We start from the raw sequence: 14562 nt of genomic DNA, 5'->3' as shown, positions 1-14562 counted from the left end.
AGTACCTGCCACCTGCTCATCAGTACCAGAGTACCTGTCACCTGCCCAACAAAGTACCCGAGTACCTGTCACCCTTCATACAGCCACCATGTCCAAGTCCAAAAAGGTTTATATACATCCTCCGTTTAAACCTAAATACTGGTGTTATGGTAGCAGATAGCTGCCATAACCCTGGTATTTTTTTAAACGGTGGACGGTTGGCTTTCCGATAAGGGTGGTCCCAGCGGCGGATTCGCCGTGGGTTCACCCTTCCGGGATGGCGGAAGAGGTGCCCCCCCCCCCTCCCGCCGCGTCCGGTCCTTTTCCCCGCTTACCGGACCCGCCGGCAGCGGGGAAAACGATCCGGTCCCGGATCCTCACAGACAGGATGTCGAGTGAGGGCAAGCTTTCCCTCACTTGACTCTATGGTCTTGGAGGACCGGAGCTACGGAAAATGTTGTTGCCTAGCAACCGGTTTAAATGTCCTTTTTTTTTTTTTTTTCATTTTATATAATAATTTTTTTTTATCTATCTTTTAGTGTACTTGTGAGATCTGAGGACTTTTTGACCCCAGATCTCACAAAAAGAGGTCCTGTCGTGCCTTTTTCTATTACTAGTAATGTTTACATTTCTTGTAATAGAAATAAAAATGATCAATTTTTTTTTTTTTTGTTAAACGGTGTAAAAATAAAAAATAATAAATAAAATAAATAGTAAAAAAAAAAAAAAAAAAAAAAATTAAAGCGCCCTGCCCCCGTTAGCTCGCGCGCAGAAGCGACGCATGTGGAAACCCCGCCCACATATGTAAACGGTGTTCAAACCACACATGTGAGGTATCGCCGCGATCGTTAGAGCAAGGGGATTAATTTGAGCCCTAGACCTCCTCTGTAACTCAAAGATGGCAACCTGTAGAAATTTTTAAATTGTCGCCTATGGGGATTTTTAAGTACCAAAGTTTGTCGCCATTCCGTGAGCGTGCGCAATTTTGAAACATGACATGTTGGGTATCTATTTACTCGGCGTAACATTATCTTTCACATTATGGAAAAAAATTGGGCTAACTTTACTGGTTTCTTATTTTTTAATTAAAAAAAGTGAATTTTTTCCAAAAAAATTGCATTTGGAAGACCGCTGCGCAAATACGGTGTGATAAAAAATATTGCAATAATCTCCACTTTAATCTCTAGGGTCTCTGCTAAAAAAAAATATATAATGTTTGGGGGTTCTAAGCAGTTTTCTAGCAAAACAACTGATTTTAGCTTGTAAACACCAAATGTCAAAAATAGGCCTAGGCAAGTGGCTAGGATGCATGATGATGCGCCTTGGATGTTAGGCCCCTCTATATGGCTAGGCTGTGAAAAAGTCTCACACATGTGGTATTGCCATACTCAGGAGGAGTGGCAGAATGTATTTTGGGGTGTCATTTTTGCTGTGTACATGCTATGTGTTAGGAATATCCTATAAATTGACAACTTTGTGTAAAAAAAAAAAGTTTTTATTTTTTTCCCACATTTTCCAAAAACTTGTGGAAAAAAATGACATGTTCAAAGGACCCATAATGCCTCATAGAATATACGTTGGAGTGTTTGCTTTCCAAAATGGGGTCATTTTGTGGACTTTTCCATTGTATTGGTGCTCTAGGGCCTTGAAAAGTGTGATAGGTAGTAAGAAAGTTTTATGTGTATTTATGCTCCTAAAACGCCTTATGGTGCTACTTGGACGTGGAGTCTCTTTTTGTGGCCAGGCTGTGTAAAAGGCTCACACATGTGGTATCACCATACTCAGAAGGAGTAACAGAATGAATTTTGGGGTGTCATTTTTGCTGTGTACATGCTATGTGTTAGAAATAGCTTATAAATTGACAACATTTTGGGAAAAAAAAGAAAAAAAATTTTTTTTCTTAATTTTCCCAAGAATTGTGGGAAAAAAGTATAACTTCAAAAAACTCACCATGCCTCTTACTAAATACCTTGGACTGTCTACTTTACAAAAAGGGGTCATTTGGGGGGTATTTGTACTGTCCTGACATTTCAGGGCCTCAAGAAAGGAGATAGGCAGTCAGTACATCTGGTGTGATCAATTTTCAGTAATTGGTACCATCGCTTCTAGACTCAATAACTTTCACACAGACTAAATAATATACACTAATTTGGGTTAATTTTACCAGAGATATGTAGCAGTATAAATTTTGGCCCAAATGTATGAAGAAAAATTAATTTTTTGCAAAATTGTATAATAGAAACTAAAAAAAAGTGTTTTTTTTTCAAAATTTTTGCTCTTTTTTTGCTTATATCACGAAGAAAAAAAAACCCAGTTGTGATCAAATACCACCAAAAGAAAGCTCTATTTGTGTGAAAAAAATGATAAAAATTTTGTTTGGTTACAGTGTAGCATGACTGAGCAATTGTCATTCAAAGTGTGACAGTGCTGAAAGCTGAAAATTGGTCTGGGAAGGAAGGGGGTCTAACTGCTCTGTATGGAAGTGGTTAAGCTTTGACAAAAAAAAAACTGGAAGCTGATAGGTTTCCATGCAAAGCTTCACCAGATTTTGCACCGGTTTTAGTAAATCAACCCCCAACCCCGCAAATATTACAGCATATGAACCCAACAGTGCAAATAATGGATGTAAATGTTCTGCTATATGTAGCTTAATGGCATAGTTAACCACTAAAATGTGGAAAAAATCACACATCAAGTAGTGGAAAGGCTCCAACTTCTTAACCACTATAGTTTTTCGGGGATAGGAAAATGCTTTACTTAAAGAGGAAGTAAACCCTCCTCTGCAAACATTTACCTATAGGTAAGCCTATAATAAGGCTTACCTGCAGGTAGTGTAAATATCTCCTAAACGTGTACCGTTTAGGACATATTTACATGACATGCAGCCAGTGACATCACTGGTGCATGCGCTCTGAAGGAGCGGTCACGGGTGCCGTTCCTTCCTAGCCCCGTGTCGTGAACGGTGGCTCCCGCGTGCCCACAAACCCGGAAGTACCTCCGGGGAAAATGTCAGAGATGACACTGATGTGCAGGCGCTGCTGCGTGGACTTCATTCTAAGGTAAGTATTACTTAATGAGCTAGTATTTGATGCATACTGGCGCCTTTTGCCTTTGTCTTACAGGGTTTTTTTTTAATATTCTTTTTTTTTTTTTTTGGGGATTTACAACCTCTTTAATTTGCTCCAGCTATGCTCCTGGTGTATGCTTATGTCTCCTAGCAATGACATCAGAAAGCCTTATATATCGAATATTTTTGAACTGTGATGACCCAGGATGTACACACAATGGCCACTGGTCACTTGAGCACCCTTTTAGCTTAAATAATCTTTAATGGATGTGTTTAGGAAGAAACCACTATTGCTTGTGTTTTGTACTGAACATGAAGATTTATGAGTACCACTGGCGGACACTGATTGACGTTGCCATGGAAATGGCTTGCTTGCAATTAGGGTTTCTGTTATGCCAGCAGACATTTTAATCTCTGCTAGCAGCAGGAATTGTGTCAGGGGCTTAGTAGCTGTTTAGTGTACTTAGACGTTTCTGCATCCCCTGGGCCTCCGTTTCTCAACAGAACAATATATAGTAGTCTGTCATTATATGTGATCGAACAACGCATGCTGTATATAACTAAAGCAAGTGACAATAGGACGGAAGATCATAAGAACTAGGATGTGGTTTTTCTGATTTTATCCTAAAAAAGTATATACACTGCTCAAAAAAATTATAGGAACACTTTGAAAACACATCAGATCTAAATAGGAAAAACATTCATGCTGGATATCTATACTAATTTGAACTGGGTAATGTGTTAGGAACGAAAGGATGTAACATCCTTGGCTGGAAATGAAAATGATCAACCTACAAAGGGCTAAATTCAAAGACACCCCAAAAATCAAAGTAAAAAACGATGCAGCAGGATAGTCCATTTTGCTGAAATGTCATTGCAGCAACTCAAAATGGTACTCAGTAGTTTTTATGGCCCCCACGTCCTTGTAAGCATGCCTGACAATGTCAGGGCATGCTCCTAATGATACGGCTGATTTTGTCTTGGGGTATTTCCTCCCAGATCTGGACCAGGGCATCAATGAGCTCCTGAACAGACTGAGGTGCAACCTAGCAGCATGGGATGGACACCAAACATAATGTCCCAGAGGTGTTCTGACTAACCGCCTGACCTAAATCCAAAAGAAATCCGCACAACAGCAGCAAATGCCCCAAAAAGTTGGTCCTGCTGCATTTTTTTGCAGTGTATTGCAAAAGAAGAAGTTGGAGTTCAAAAATCCTAGCATTAGTGTCAGTGAATGCAATAATAACCCCCAGTATTGGTATCAGTGGACGCAATACCAACCCTTAGCATCGGTGTCAGTGGATGCAATAAAAAGGCCAGGATTAGTGTTAGTGAATGCAAAAATACCAAGTCAGTACTAATATTCTCCCCAACATTAGTGGTCACTGGCAGTGAAATGTAACCCCCCCAGTCCCCGCATTGGCGGTCAGTGGCAATAAATGTTAAAAGAGAAGTATTTTTTTCCATACTTACCTAAGTGAATGTAGCATTGATCTAATGGCTGTATCTGTCCCCTGCAGGCTATAAGTCTGAGAACTAAGCAAAGACCGTTAACCGCTCAGTTCTCAGTGACCTGTGAGCAGAGAGCTGCTGACTGCCTCCCCACACTCACGAAGTGCTGGGCTGTGGAAGAGGTTGGAGGGCTGACTCCAACTCTTAGCATATCGCTGAGAGACTGAGCCAGAAGCCACCTGTCGGCTGACATCACAGAGCCCATATGGTCGGGATCCGCCAACATGCCTGGACTGGCACTTGGCTCAGCCTCTCAGCGAAGCCAATCCCACCCCTCCACAGCCTTGGGCTCCAGTGAGCGCAGGGGGGATCAGGTTAGAGCAGAGAGGTGGTGACTAACAGTCACCACCTCTCTGCTCAGGGAGCCAATGTTTCCTTCGCTTTGCCGTGGGCAAGGAGCACTATCAATTTGTGGCATTACCCTTTGGTCTCACCTTGGCTCCTCGGGTGTTTACAAAAATGTTGGCCACGGTGTTGGCTTTACTGAGACAGAAGGGGGTTGCAGTGCTGGTGTACCTGGATGATCTCCTTCTGCGAGCAGAGTCTCTGAATGCCCTGAAAGACAATCTGGACATTTCGGTGCAAACTTTGCAAGAGAATTTCCAAAAATATGTTCTGGTTTTGTCCACAAAACTGGACTATCTAGGCCTTACCCTGGACACAACATTAGCCCGGGTGTTTCTTCCGGAGGTGAAACTCAAGAAGTTGCAGGATGAGACACGGCTCCTGCTGTCCAACCGGCAATCATCCCTCAGGACTTGCATGCAAGTACTGGGTCTGATGGTCTCCACCTTCGAAGGCAGTTCTATTTGCTCAGTTTTATACCAGGTCTTTACAGAAGGAGATCCTTGTCAAATGGAACAAGAACCCACAGGCTCTAGACAATCTGATCCTGTTGAGACAGAGTACGAGGGGATCCCTGATCTGGTGGCTCCGCTCTCCAGCGATTCGACAGGGAAATTCCTCTCTGTTTAAAACTCTTGGGTACAGATCTGACTCGGGGGGTTTGGACTCTGCAGGAGTCCAGTCTGCCATTCAATATCCTGGAAATTCGGGCGATCAGGCTTTGCCTAATTCATTGGGCGTATCATCTGCAGGGGCGTCCGGTGAGGATTCAATAAGACAATGCCACAGCCGTGGCATATGTCAATCATCAAGGGGGCACCAAAAGTGCCTTAGCGGCCTGGGAAGTAGCCGATATTCTAAGATGGGCAGAATGCTTTGTTCCAGCCATCTCTGCTGTGCATATTCCAGGGGTGGAAAATTGACAGGCGGATTACCTCAGTCGGCAGAAGCTGTATCAGGGAGAATGGAGGAGAAGTTTCATCAACTGTGCCTCAGGTGGGGGACTCCTGATGTGGACCTGTTGGCCTCTCATCTCTACAGGAAAGTGCAGAGGTTTGTAGCAAGGTCTCGGGAGATCCTCTGGCCGACGCCACAGATGCTCTTGTAGCTCCTTTGAGCCAATATCGTCTAATGTACACATTTCCTCTGCTGACTCTTCTGCCAAGACTTCTGTGAAGTATCGAGGCAGAAGGGATTCCAGTTATCCTAGTGGCACTGGACTGGCCTCACAGGTCCTGGTATGCAGACCTAGTAGGGCTGGTCACAGATGTCCCTTGGAAACTCCCTCTCAGAGAAGATCTGTTAATTCAAGGACTGATCTTCCATCCTGCTTTACAGTCGCTGGCTTTGATGGCCTGGCTATTAATAGAGGGGTGTCTGAATCGGTGATTCCTATGCTGTTAAAAAGCTAGAAAATCTACTTCTAGGAAGATTTATCATAGAGTCTGGAGGGCGTACATTACTTGCAGGGCCGGCCTTAGGTGTTCAGGCGCCCTGTGCGAGCTAATCCTGTGGCGCCCCCCCCGCGCGCATTTTCTTGCACTTTTTTGCACTTTATTTTACTTTTCTTTTTTATGATCACTAATAACTTAGCCCCCCTTACATTAGAGACCCCCCACACAGAGCCCCCTTTACATCAGAGACCCACCACACAGACCCCCCTTTACATCAGAGACCCCCCACACAAAGCCCCCCTTAATTTAGAGGCCCCCTACATCAGAGAGCCCTCCCCACACAGAGCCCTCCCCTCACATCAGAGACCCCCACACAAAGCCACCCTTAATTTAGAGGCCCCCTACATTAGAGAGCCCTCCCCACACAAAGCCCCCCTCCCTTCAGAGACCCCTCCACACAAAGCCCCCCTCACATCAGAGACCCCACACACAAAGCCCCACTTACATCAGAGACCCCCTACACACATCAGAGACCCCCCATACAGAGACTCCCTCACATCATAGACCCCCACACAAAGCCCCCCTAAGATCAGAGACCCCCTACACACACACAAAGCCCCCCTCACATCAGAGACCCCTCACATCAGAGACCCCACACTCAGAGCCCCCTTACATCAGAGACCCCCCACACAAAGCCCCCTCACATCAGAGACCCCACACACAAAGCTCCCCTACACACACAAAGCCCCTCTCACATCAGAGACCCCCCACACAAAGCCCCCCTTACATCACAGACCCCCAACACAAAGCCCCCTTACATCTGAGAGCCTTCCCACACAGAGAGCCCCCCTTGCATCCGCCCCCTTACATCAGACCCCCCCATGGAGCTCCCCACATCAGAGAGCCCCCCCTTACATCACAAAGCCCCACACAAAGCCCCCTTACATCAGACCCCCCCATGGAGCCCCCCACATCAGAGAGCCCCCCCTTACATCACAAAGCCCCCTTATATCAGACCCCCCCACGGAGCCCCCCACATCAGAGAGCCCCCCCTTACATCACAGACCCCCCCCTCACACAGAGCTCCCCACAAAAAGCCCCCCCTTACATTTTTTAAAGGAGAGAGTCCCCACTTACCTTCCGCTCTCTGCAGCTTTTTTTTCTTTAAACTTCCCGCCCACACATCCCCGGGAGTGTGGGCGGGCGGGAGGAGGAGGAGAAGAAGGGGCGAGGAGGAGCTGACGATCTCTCCTCTGGCGTCAGTGCAGGGAGGGAGGAGAGATCGTCAGCGTGGAAGGATCGGAGCGGAGGCTGAGCTGTGTGAGAGATACACAGCTCGCCTCACTGCATCAGTAGGGTGACCGAGGCACAGACGCACAGCGGGAGGTAAGCGGCGGCCGCGGCCTGTGTTAACCCTGTCCAGGCCGCGGTCGCCGCTCACCTCCCGCTGTGCGGCCTGAATCACCTGGTCTTCTGCGAGCTGTGATGGCCGCATGGCGCCCTTTTTGCCCATGGCGCCCTGTGCGGCCGCACGGCTCGCACACCCCACAAGCCGGCCCTGATTACTTGGTGTGAGTCTTGGAAATTTCCCTACGTTCCTTCTCCGTGTCTTGTTTCTTGGATCTTCTCCAAAGAGGTGTAAATCAACGTTTGGCCTTAGGTACCATCAAGGGCCAGATATCAGCCCTGGTGATTTTCTTTCAATGCCCATTGGCCACAAATTCCTTGGTCCAAACCTTTGTTCAGGGGTCTGCCACCTGGCTCCCCCTATGAGGTCTCCGTAGCCTCCGTGGGATCTGAATTTGGTGCTGTCAGTTCTGCAGAAACCCCTCTTTGAAAATATTTGTGAGATTCCTCTGCTCACTTTGACACAGAAAGTAGCTTTCTTGGTAGCTATTACTTCTGCTGCATTGTCCTGTCCACCTTATCTGACGGTTCACAGAGACAACGGGCTGCTTCGTACCTGTCAATCGTTCCTTCCTAAAGTCGTCTCTGGTTTTCATTTAAATGAAGACATTGTGTTGTCTTCTGTGTCCTAAGTCTAAGCATCCTAAAGAGATTGCCTTACATTCTTTGGATGTGGTTTGGGCAATCAGGGTGTACCTGGCGGCGAGTGAGTCCTTACGAAAATTGGATTCTTTATTTGTCCTTACAGATAGACCCCGTAAGGGGATGGCCGCGTCTGCTGCGTCCATTTCCAGATGGATCAGACAGACTGGGGTGCAGTCCTATCCCATTAAGGGTCAGGATCCTCCTTTCCCTGTTAAGGAACATTCTACTAGGGTGCTTAGTGCCTCCTGGGCCTTTTGTCATCAGGCGTCAGTGATGCAGGTATGCAAGGCGACCACATGATCGTCTGTGCCCACTTTCACAAAATTCTATAAGGAGGATGTGTTGGCATCTGTGGATGCTTCTATTGGCTGCAAGGTTTTGGCAGGCCGCTGTTGGAGAGGTTTAGTCCTCTTTGAGGTTGTATTTGTTATTTTTGTCAGGTGAGCTCCAGTTGTTCCTAGTTGAGTTTTTGTTTTGCCTGGTTGGCTATGTTTAGCCTTTAGGAAGCGTGTTCGTTCTTGCTGTGTTATTCCCACCTCTCATATTGACACTGCTTTGGGTGGTCCCATTGGTCAAGAGGATATGGAGCTGTGTCCGTCAATGAACGAAAGAGAAAACTGGATTTTTGCCTTACCGTAAAATCCTTTTCACTGATGTTCATTGAAGGACATAGCACCCGCCTCTCTATTGAGTTGGGTTTTATGTTCTTCTGATACTACTTGTTACAAAACTGAAGTCCTATAGCAGGAAGTGGGAGTATACCACCTGGGACTGCCCTATAGGCGTGGTCAATTTTTTTTTTTCTGCCTAGTGTCCTTCTCCTATGGAGAGCAGCATAAACCCATCGGTCAAGAAGATTTGGAGCTGTGTCCGCCAATGTACATCAGAGAAAAGGTTTTTACGGTAAGACACAAATCCAGTTTTTACTAGGCCTCAACATCATTTACCAACCCCCCCCAAACATAATATATTTTCTGAAAGCAGACTGGAGAATAAAATAGTGTAAGTTCCAATTTTGTATGTCACACAATATTGGCACAACAGTTAATGAAACATTTAAGTAAAAGATTACAAAACCATTGCACAGAGCAGGTAAGTATAACATGTTTGTTATTTTTTAAAAAATAAAAGCTGTTAATTTACAGTCGGTTCACACTGTGGCGACACGACTTCGGGGGCGACTAGTGAAGTCGCCGTGCACCGCGACTTCGGCGCGACTTGCACGGACTTCACATAATGGAAGTCAATGCAAGTCGCTTCGACTTCGGTAAGAAGTAGTGCAGGAACTATTTTCTAAGTCAGGGCGACTTGAGTCGCTCCTATTAGAACGGTTCCCATTGCACTGAATGTACCGCGACTTGTCAGGCGGCCAAGTCGCCTGACAAGTCGCGGCAGTGTGAACCGGGACTTACAATCACTTGAACACTGTGCTCCTATCAGCTCATTCTTTTGAGAAAAGTGGACATTGCTATCTCAGCAAACTCACTATGTCTTCCACTCAGTATAGCCCTTTTGATTATCTTCACGCACAGAGCATTATGTAAAACTGCGGTCTCTTAAGTTAAAGATTGAAGTAAAAGTTGTTAAAACTACAACTTTTCTGTGGCAAATGGAACCCTTTTTATGATATATGGCCTCAAATAGAGTGAGAAACATAGCACTAAGTGCTGTGCCCCATAGAAACGATTGAAAATCTAGTGCTGAATATTATTGATTGTTGTGGGTGTCATTGCATTCCTTTCTTTGCCATACATGACTGACATTGTCAAAAATTATGGCTCCAATATTTTTTGGAAGTCTAATTCCTGGCAACTTTAAATTCATGTAAACATCTATACTTCTAAAATGATTGATTGATAGACATTCAAATCTCTCCCACATAAATAGTTTCCATTAGGTCTAGATAGTTTGTGGTTTGTGCATTTTAAGGCTGCTTTCACATTGCTCTATTGCAAAAATGCATACGTGCTTTGGTTGCATTTTTGCTGTGTTTCCAGTGTGTTTTACACCTTTTAAAAAAGGACATGTGACTCAACAAATGCACTAGACTGGCAACTGCAGAGGCATTTTCCATTCATTTAAACAGTAAGGGGCATTTAACTAACTGGTGTGAAGAGTTCCATCAGATTTGATTGTCATGCATTTTTCTTCTGCTTTTAAAAAAGGCGAAAATTGAAAAAATATATTCCATTGCCCTAGTGACGACGTCTCATAGCACGAAACATATCGGGTGGTGATACATTAGTGATGCTATCATGCCTGCTAAGGGGGCTGATCTGGATTTACTGTTGCTGAGATGCCCTTATATATTTTATATTTGTGAGTACATTAAAAGTACTTATTCTAATAAAAGCTGGTTTTAATACTACACCATGAGAGATCTTCTTCCTTATAATCACAAGCTGGCGTGTCACATGGTGGATTGCTGCTGTTGGTGAGATGAGTCCTGTTTGACATACTGGGAAATCATCATCCATCCATCCATTCATTTGGGATATCTCCCTTAAAGGGCTAGCCAGACCTTCTTCTCTTTGAGGTTTGAGGATCTGGTAAGCAATTTGGGAATGTGGGTAAACACAAGTGTTGAAGAATCTATCCATCTGTGGGATTATCTGGGTTGCTGTATTTGCACATGTTTTTCTTCGGTTATGGACTTTTGCACTTAGCACTTTATAAATATGTGGAACTAATGAAGTGGTTCTCATGAACACTTATATGAATTTTATGGATCTTTGATGAATTTATTTTATTTATTATTATTAATTATTTTTGTTATGCACTTTGTACTTTTCATTTAAAAGGGCCCTAATAAGGAAAAAAGAAAACCTGTATGTACAGTATCTCACAAAAGTGAGTACACCGCTTACATTTTTGTAAATAGTTTATTATATCTTTTCATGTGACAACACTGAAGACATTACACTTTTCTACAATGTAAAGAAGTGAGTGTACAGCTTGTATAACAGTGTAAATTTGCTGTCCCCTCAAAATAACTCAACACACAGCCATTAATGGCTAAACTGCTGCAACAAAAGTGAGTACAACCCTAAGAAAAAATGTCCAAATTAGGCCCAAAGTGTCAATATTTTGTGTGGCCACCATAATTTTCCAGCACTGCCTTTACCCTCTTGGGCATGGAGTTCGCCAGAGCTTCACAGGTTGCCACTGGAGTCCTCTTCCACTCCTCCATGACGACATCACAGAGCTGGTGGATATTACAGACCTTGCGCTCCTCCAGCTTCCATTTGAGGATGCCCCACAGATGCTCAGTAGAGCTTAGGTCTGGAGACATGCTTGGCCAGTCCATCACTTTTACCATTAGCTTCTTTGGTAAAGCAGTGGTCCTTTTGGAGGAGTGTTTGGGGGTCGTTATGTTGGAATACTGACCTGCGGCCCAATCTCCGAAGGGAGGGGATCATCCTCTGCAGTATGTTACAGTACATGTTGGCAATAATGGTTCCCTCAATTAACTGTAGCTCCCCAGTGTCCCCAGATCATGACACTCTCACCACCATGCTTGACTGTAGGCAACACAAGTCTTTGAACTCCTCACCTGGTTGCTATCACACACGCTTGACACCATCTGAACCAAATAATTTTATCTTGGTCTCATCAGACCACAGGACATGGTTCCAGTAATCCATGTTCTTAGTCTGCTTGTCTTCAGCAAACTGTTTGCAGGCTTTCTTGTGCATCATCTTCAGAAGAGGCTTCCTTCTGGGATGACAGCCATGCAGACCAATTTGATGTAGTGTGCAGGGTATGGTCTGAGCACTGATAGGCTGACCCCCCCACCCCTTCAACCTCTTTAGCAATGCTGGCAGCACTCATACATCTATTTCCCAAAGACAACCTCTGGATATGATGCTGAGCACGTGCACTCAACTTCTTTGGTCGACCATGGCGAGGCCTGTTCTGAGTGGAACCTGTCCTGCTAAACCGCTGTATGGTCCTCGCCACCATGCTGCAGTCCAGTTTCAGAGTCTTGACAAACTTCCTATAGCCTAGGCCATCTTAATGCCTATAGCCTATAGCCTAGGCCATCTTTATTTTTTTTTCAGATCCTCAGAGAGTTCTTTACCATGAGGTGCCATGTTGAACTTCCAGTGACCAGTATGAGAGAGTGAGAGTAATAACACCAAATTTAACACACCTGCTCCCTATTCACACTTGAGACCTTCTAACACTAACGAGTCACATGACACCGGGGAGGGAAAATGGTTTATTGACCCCATTTGTACATGTTCACTTAGGGGTGTGCTCACTTTTGTTGCCAGCGGTTAAGACATTAATGGCTGTGTGTTGACTTATTTTGAGGGGGACAAAAAACGTACACTGTTATACAAGCTGTACACTCACTACTTTACATTGTAGCTAAGTGTAATTTCTTCAGTGTTGTCACATGAAAAGATATAATAAAATAGTTACAAAAATGTGAAGGGTGTACTCACTTTTGTGAGATACCGTAGCTGTCATGCCTACAAAGGCTTTATATACCGTATGCTGCACTTCACAGTAAAACGTGCTCAGAGTCAGTGAAGCATTGCAGTTGGACACATTATATGAATGATTGATTAATGGAAGAAAACATGAACACTTAATGTCACACTTAGAGTAAGGCAATAAAAAGGAATTAGAGGGAAATCTCTTTGTGACTTGAATATTGTTTATGTACACCTTCTTCAAATGTTGACTAGATTAGTAATATATTACAGCCTTCATCTCTTTTTTATGCCAAATCAATAAAGTTATAAATGGCTCCATCGGTGATTCGCTTACCTGTGTCTTGTATCTCTGTTTCTGATGTAATAAATCAAGTTTGCAGCAGGAGGAGAAGAAGCAGAAAATAGAAATTAGGTTTACAGAAAATGTAAAGCATATACTCAAACATTCTACTGCAGAGAAAATACACTCTGTTACAGTGAAGTAATACAGCAAATATGACATTGCATCGATGTTAAAAAACAAAACAAAACAAGCTGTTTTCCAGACACCCGCCATACCTCCCAACTTTAGATCTTGAGAAACAGGGACGCTGTTGCTCGGAATAAACTTCCAGCAGAAGTAGTGAGACGGTCAACCGTAAATGGCTTCAAACATGCTTGAGACAAACATTGATCTATATTTAATCCACCCCCCCAAAAAAAAAAAATTAGTCACAATTCTGCAGAAACCAATCAACTTCCAGGTTTTATCGCTAAAGCCTAATTAAACAAGCTAAGATTGGAAGCTGATTGGTTTCTCTGCAGATTTGTGACTAATTTTGCCCTCTTAGCTTTAGTAAATCAACCCCTTATTGTCAGAATGCCAGCTGTCTTGCCATAAGTTGCTGATCACCACCATATACACTTATTGTTTTTTTTTTTTTTTTCTACCATTGACATGTAGCAGAATATATTTTATCCAAACTGTATTAAGAGATTTGATTTTTTTTAATTTATTTATGTGATATGTTTTTTTTTAGGAGAAAGTGAAAAAATATTGTTTTTTTGTGTAAACTGTTGGTCTTTTTAGGTTTGTATAATGAAAAATAAAAAACCCAGAGGTGATCAAATACCACCATAAGAAAGCTCTATTTGTGAAAAAAAGATCAAAATTTAGTTTGGGTACAGCGTTGCATGGCCGTGCAATTACCAGTCCAGGTAACAAAAAATGGTCTGGTCATAAAGGGGGTAAAATCTTCCAGAGCTGAAGGGGTTAATAGAGTATAAGCCTATTGTGTATACACGACAGTCAATGTACTTACTAAATACTCCTTAAAGTGGAGCTCCATCCAGAAGGGGAAGCTCCGCTTGTTTGCACCCTCCACTGTCACATTTGGCACTTTTTTGGGGGGCAGATACCTGTTTTTGACAGGTACCAACTCACACTTCCAGCTCAGATCGCTGCGGTGACCTAAAAGCATGTTTGGCCTCCCCTACTTCCCCCCACAGCCTTCTGGAACACAGATCCCAGAAGACTGCGGGACCATTCATAAAGCACAGTGCGACTCGCTCATGAGCAGGAGGAAGCTGGCTGTGAAGCTGGAAGGCTTCACTGCCGGTTTCCCTTTCTTACAATGCCGGCGCCCACACCCGAAGTGGATTTAGGAATCATCTCCAGTACCAACATGGCTGGACCCCTGGACAGGTAAGTGTCCTTATATTAAAAGTCAGAGCTACAGTATTTATAGCTACTGACTATTTTTTTTTTTTTGGGAGACTGGAGCTCCAC

At 44.0% G+C, this 14562-nt stretch overlaps 1 protein-coding gene across 4 annotated transcripts in view; it reads right to left on the bottom strand.

Moving 5' to 3' along the window:
• The window catches only part of TENM1 (teneurin transmembrane protein 1), a 1047296-nt gene that overhangs the window by 210449 nt on the left and 822285 nt on the right, over positions 1-14562 (bottom strand). For all 4 annotated transcript variants that reach the window (XM_082262885.1, XM_082262886.1, XM_082262887.1 and 1 more), the window contains one exon: positions 13129-13149. In XM_082262885.1, coding sequence (XP_082119011.1) covers positions 13129-13149 — 21 coding nt within the window. The remainder of the gene's footprint in view (positions 1-13128; positions 13150-14562) is intronic.

This window comes from Pelophylax lessonae (genome assembly GCF_965119305.1).
Source record: "Pelophylax lessonae genome assembly, chromosome: 7".
Classification (NCBI taxonomy): Eukaryota; Metazoa; Chordata; class Amphibia; order Anura; family Ranidae; genus Pelophylax; species Pelophylax lessonae.
The sequence above is the reverse complement of the archived record's forward strand: the minus strand, read 5'-3'. Positions and strand labels throughout refer to the sequence as shown.